We start from the raw sequence: 5,959 nt of genomic DNA, 5'->3' as shown, positions 1-5,959 counted from the left end.
ATCAGTACTGAGACACCATACAAACCAGGGGGGCCCCTGGGGGCCCCTCTGGGGGCCCCCTTGGGGGCCCCCCTGGGGGCCCCACATTAAGCATTTCTTCTGGCTTCAGTGCTGTCTCAACTTTAAATACTTGAATGGTCTAAACCCTAAACCCTAAACCCTAAACCCTAGCCCTTTACAATGCAGGGAAGATCAAGGGTTTCATCAAGGTGGGAACGGGCCTTCGGTCTAAACCCTAAACCCTAAACCCTAAACCCTCAGCTTCATTCGAGGATATTAAAGGCTCATGGGGGGTTCTACAGCAGTATTGCTGGGGGCCCCTTCGTCGCTTTTATTTATCTTTAGGGGCCCCAAAGCCCTGCGCTGGCAGCAGCGCTACCCTCTGCGACAAACACATTCAAGGGGGGCCCCCCTGGGGGCCCCCCTAAGTCTCAATAGAAACAGCAGCAGCAGCAGCAGCTGCAGCAACAGCAGCACCAGTGTTGAGAGCTGGAACAAACGCTACAATGGGGCACATCAGAGGCCTCTCCCGATTCGCTGCAGCAGCAGCAGAAGCTTCAGCAGCAGCAGCAGCAGCAGCAACAGCAGTCTTGTGGTGTATGGGCACCTAAGGGACCGATGGTTTGTTGCCTATAAGCCACCGGGTTGGTCTGTGGGGCCCCACAGGGGGGCCCCCAGCCTTCAAGAGGCCTTAGAAGATGCATTGGGGCGCCAGCGTTTGTCTGCTGCTTGTGAAGCAGCAGCAGCAGCAGCAGCAGCAGCGCCTGCAGCAGCACCTGCAGCAGCAGCAGCAGCATCGATTGAGAGTTCTTCTCTTAAGGCATTGTTCTTCCCTCTCTCTGATATACCGCTGCAAGCACAGGGCCTCGTGCTGGTCGCCACAGATGAGGCAGCAAACAACTCCATCCGTAACTCTTGCTGCTGCTGCTGCTGCTGTTGCTGCTGCTGCTGCTGTTTCTGCTGTTGTTGTTGCTGCTACTGTTTCTGTTGTTGTTGCTGCGGTTGCGGTTGCTGTTGTTGTTTATGCTGTTGTTGTTGTTGCTGCTGTTGCTGCTGCTGCTGCTGCTGCTGTTACTGCTGTTGTTGTTGCTGTTGCTGTAGCTGATGCTGCTATTACCTCTGCTGTAGCTGCTTCTGATACCTGTATTGTTATTTCTGCCCATACTGCTGCTGCTATTGTCGCTGTTGCTGCTGCTGCTGCTGCTTCAGGCCGCCTAATAGACAAAGGTTTAGTTCAGCAGCAATTCAGAGTACTTGCTGATGTCTCAAATATAGCTACCACACCCTTTGGGGGCCCCCCAGGGGGCCCCGAAGGGGGGCCCCCACGGGGGCCCCCAGGGGGGGGCCCCCTGAGCGGTCTTCCCTATTTCACTCCGCCTCCATTCGCATGGCACTGCTGCTGGACCCAGCAGCAGCAGCAGCAGCAGCAGCGGCAGCAGCAACAGCAGCAGCAGCGGCAGCAACAGCAGGGGACATTGTCTTTTAATGAATCATCTGCGACTTGTTTGCTGTCGTTGGGGGCCCCCTGGGGGCCTCCTCAGCTGCGGAAAGAGGGTACAGGGGGCCTTCTTGCTGCTGGTGTTTTGTGCAGCCAGCTGTATAGGGGGCCCCACCAGCTGAGAACGGGGGCCCCAGCAGCAGCAGCAGCAGCAGGACAGACAGCTAGTGACTTCGACGACAGTCGCGAGCAGCAGCAGCAGCAGCAGTTGCAGCAGCAGCAGCAGCAGCACTTGGGGGGCCCCACGAAGAGAGATGCGCGGCAATTTGCTGCTGGTGTCTCCGTACCTCCTTCGTTGCTCCCCTGGGTCGCTAAGGTGCCTAAACCCTAAACCCTAAACCCTAAACCCTAAACCATAATGCCTACTAAAGCCCTACAGCCCCATCATTCACGTTGCGTCTCTGTCCCCGCATGTGGTGCTGCCGCTGCTGCTGCAGCAGCTGGGGCTGATGCAGCAGCTGCTGCTGCCGTTCTTCCTGTTGCTGCTGGTTCTGGTGTTTCCGCTTTGACCGTCCCTTCTTCGTCTGCTGCTGCTGCTGCTGCTGCTGTTGCTGCTGCTGCTGCTGCTGCTCAGGGTCGTGGTTTGTCTCTTTGGCCTCCCTCTTCTTTGTTTAGTTTTCTTCCCTCGAAGGCAGCGAAACAAAGTGCAGCAAACTTCAATCTTTTATCAGTTGCTGCTAAGCGACTGAAGGAGGGGGGGCCCCCCCGTCTGTGTGGCGAGTATAGGGTTTGCTGCTGGGGGCCCCCTTCGCCGCAGCAGATACGGGTGAGATAGGGGGCCTGCTGTTGTTGTTGTTGCTGCTGCTGGTACTTCTGCTCCTGCTGCTGCTGCTGCTGTCATTGCTGCAGCATAGTGCTGCAGCAATGATAGAGCCGCTGCGGCAATCTGCTGCAGCCAGAAACAAAAATACCCTCTTGCTGCTGCTGGGGCCCCACAAGGGCCCTCTTTTGCTGCTGATGTCACCGTTTGTTTGCTGCTGCTGCTGCTGCTGTTGGTTTGGTGTTCTGCTGCAGCTCCAGTTTGCTGCTGCCGGATGCCCCATTGTTAACGACTGCAGCAGCAACAGCAGCAATGGCAGCAGCAGCCATAGTAGCAGCAGCAGCAGCAATTGCGTCCCAGAGGACCCGTATGGATACCAAACACAGGCAGCTGCTGCTGCAGCAGAAGCACAGCTGCAGCAGCAGCAGCAGCATCAGAATGTGTTGTGCCGAGCAGCAGAAGAGGCAGCAGCAGCTGCTGCTGCTGCGTTTGATGAGGGTCATTTGTTCTCTTCTCTCTTTTCAATTCGGCCAGCAGCAACAAAGCAGCAGCAGCAGCAACAGCAGCAGCAGCAACGGCAGCAGCATCAGCAACAGCAGCATCAGCAGCAGCAGCAGCAGCAAAGGGAGCAGCAGGAAACAGACCAAGGGACCTTGGCGTTCGAAGATGCTGAATCTGCTTCAGCATCTGCTGCTTCTGCTGCTGCTCCTTCAACTGTACACATCATTAGCAGCAGCAGCATCAGCAGCAGCAGCAGCAGCAGCAGCAGCGAAGGCGTAGGCCCCCCTTGCAGCACTTTGGGAATGCAGCTTTGCTGCCTTTCCTTCCCCAACCCGCTGTCTCCTTCTTTAGGAGACATTATTACTGTCTCTGTTGATGCACCCCCAGAGTGGAGTTAATCCTGCTGCTGCTGCTGCTGCTGCTGCTGCAGCTGCTGCTGCTACATGTGCTGCTGCACGCGCTGCACCCGGTGCTGCTGTAGATGCTGCGCTGCACTCTTCCGAGCGCTGCTGCTCATCTCGCTGCTGCAGCAGTTGTTGCTGCAGCTGCTGTTGCTGCAGTAGCTGCTACTGCTGCTGCAGTTGCTGCTGCTGCTGATGTTGCTGCTGCAACGGTAGCTGCAACAGCAGCAGCACACGAACAGCAACTTGTTTTTAGTATGCGATTGGGCAGGCAGCAAACCCTTTTCAGCTGCCGCTCTGCTGCGACAATAACTGATGCAGTTGCTGCTGCTGCAGTGGCTGCTGCTGCAGTTGCTGCTGCAGGTGCGGAAACGGCTGCGGTTGAGTCCATTGGAAAGAGAGCTGCTTTTGTTGCTGCTGCTGCTGTTGCTGCTGCTGCTGTTGCTGTTATTGCTGCTGCTGCTGTTGCTGTTATTGCTGCTGCTGCTGCTGTTATTGCTGCTGCTGCCGTTGCTGTTATTGCTGCTGCTGCTGCTGCTGTAGGTGCCCGTGTTGTAGCATAGCAGCAGCATTGTCCTTTCGCCACCTAAACCCTAAACCCTAAACCCTAAACCGCGTAAACCCTAAACCCTCTCTAATGATCAGTGTAAACCCTAAACCCTAAACCCTCGCCAACACTTGTTAGGCCTAAACCCTAAACCGTCGCTAGCCGCCGTAACTCCTAAAGCCTCCTTACTTACTGCAAGCCCTACACCCTAAACCCTCCTCCAAACCCTAAACCCTAAACCCTAAACCCTTATAAAAACCCTCAACAACCGCTGCTTAGCCAGTGGTGACCACAAGGGGGGAAGCAGCAAAATATGAGTAAGCCTCTGAGTTAAAAAAATAATTAATTAATAAATTAAACAATTAAAATAAATAATAATAATAATAAATAATTATAATAAATAAATACAAACTGCGTACAATTAAACTCTTTTATACCTCCAGTTTCCTCGCCAGCAGGGGGGCCCCTAAACCCTAAACCCTAAACCCTAAACCCTAAACTCTACTAGCTGAAGGCGACATAAATGCTTTTTGTTTTTTCTTATCTAGTTTATTTAAAGCAGCGCCCTCGGCCTAATACTAGAGCAAGGGCTTCATGAGGGATTAGGGTTTAGGGTTTAGGGTTTAGGGTTTAGGGTGTACAGACACTCCGCGACAATGCAAGGGGGGGGCCCTCGCTCTTCTGGCGTCCCTCTGGACGCCTCAAGAATTGCTACGATGCTGCTGCAGCGGAAGCCAACTGAAAATAAACAAAATGCTGATGGGGGCCCCCGCAGGGGCCCCCGGCCGGGGCCCCGGGAGTCAAGCAGCAGCAGCAGCAGCAGCAGTAGCAGCAGCAGCAGCAGCAACATTAGCAGCAGCACCAACAACAACAACAGCAGCAGCAGCAGCGGAAGAGTTAAAGCCCCCTCTCAGCAACTGTGGAGACCCCGCTCTAGAACACAGGAAGCGGATATGAAGCTGCAGCAGCAACAGCAGCAGCAGCAACAACAGCAGCAGCAACAGCAACAACAGCAACAACAACAGCAGCAGCAGCAGCAAAAACAGGAGCAGCAGCCTACGGACGCTTCTGCTGCAGTTCAAGCCACAGCTGCGGTGTACAAAGCAAAATCTCAAACGAAGGGTAGGCGTGTATTGTCCTCTCCTTTAGGGTTTAGGGTTTAGGGTTTAGGGTTTAAGGTTTGCTGCTGCGGTGTATGCATGCGCAGTTGCTGTAAGACATATTGACCCCAGCTTAACTGAACAAGATTTGCTGCAGCAGATGCCGCAGGAGCTGCTGCAGGCTGTTGTCTCCTCTTATTTAATCCATGGTAGACAGTTGGAGTGAGCTCCTGCTGCTGCTGCTGCTGCTGCTGCTGCTTCTGTTGCTGCTGCTGCTGCTGTTGCTGCTGCTGTGCTACTGATGCTGCTGTTGCTGCTGTTGCTGTTGCTGTTGCTGCTGCTGCTGCTGTTGGCCTGCGCAGCAGCAGCAGCTGCTGTTCCTTTTGCTGATGGAGCTCATCAATCTGCTGCTGCTGCTGCTGCTGCTGCTGTTGCTGCTGCAGCAATGGGGGGCGTCAGTGCCCTAGTGTTTGGCTTCTGAATATGAAGACACCTCAGGATGCTGACGCAATTTGCCGCTTCTATAAAGTAACCCCCTCTAAACCCTAAACCCTAAACCCTAAACCCTAATGTATAATAATATACTATTACTATATTATTATATAAATGAATACGTGAAGAATATATAAATATATAAATAAGTCTGTAAATATTATAAATAAATGCAGGTGGGAGTTTGTCTTCTGAATTGTTATAATAAATAAATAAGAAGTAGATAAACAAATAGATAAATAAGCCTAATAGATAAATAGATAAATAAATAGATAAAGTAATTAATTAATCAACTAGTTAGTTAATTAGTTATTTATTTATTTATTTATTTATTTATTTATTTATCTCAGTCTCGTTTGTCTGTTGGTGTTGGCGGGAGTTTGTCTTCGCTGATTTGTAATAACAAATTGATAATAAATAGATAAACAAATAGATAAATAAACCTAATTAATTAATTAGTTAATTAATTAATTAATTAATTAATTAATTAATTAATTAATTAATTAATTAATTAATTTGTTTATTTATCTCAGTCTCGTTTGTCTGTTGGTGCTGGCGGGAGTTTGTCTTCGCTGATTTGCTGCCTCGCACCAAACCAACGCGCGCCGCGCAGCAGCAAAACTGCAGATAAGAAGCAGGGGACCATCACTCAGGGTATAG

The 5,959-nt window shown here is 51.8% G+C and overlaps 2 protein-coding genes across 2 annotated transcripts; both read left to right on the top strand.

Moving 5' to 3' along the window:
* Nucleotides 1-286: 286 nt before the first annotated feature.
* On the top strand, nt 287-3,157 carry EAH_00040640 (hypothetical protein, conserved; the record flags this gene model as incomplete). The annotated part of the gene is made up of 3 exons (XM_013395260.1): nt 287-908; nt 1,276-1,814; nt 2,513-3,157. The coding sequence occupies 3 exons, from the start codon at nt 287-289 to the stop codon at nt 3,155-3,157; spliced, it is 1,806 nt and encodes a 601-aa protein (XP_013250714.1).
* Nucleotides 3,158-4,363: 1,206 nt separating this feature from the next.
* On the top strand, nt 4,364-5,033 carry EAH_00040630 (hypothetical protein, conserved; the record flags this gene model as incomplete). The annotated part of the gene is made up of 2 exons (XM_013395259.1): nt 4,364-4,829; nt 4,915-5,033. 2 exons carry the CDS (start codon nt 4,364-4,366, stop codon nt 5,031-5,033), a joined length of 585 nt encoding a protein of 194 aa, XP_013250713.1.
* Nucleotides 5,034-5,959: the final 926 nt, after the last annotated feature.

The sequence above is a fragment of the Eimeria acervulina genome, genomic scaffold, assembly GCF_000499425.1.
Source record: "Eimeria acervulina Houghton genomic scaffold, Eah_scaff498, whole genome shotgun sequence".
Taxonomy (NCBI): domain Eukaryota; phylum Apicomplexa; class Conoidasida; order Eucoccidiorida; family Eimeriidae; genus Eimeria; species Eimeria acervulina.
The sequence above is the reverse complement of the archived record's forward strand: the minus strand, read 5'-3'. Positions and strand labels throughout refer to the sequence as shown.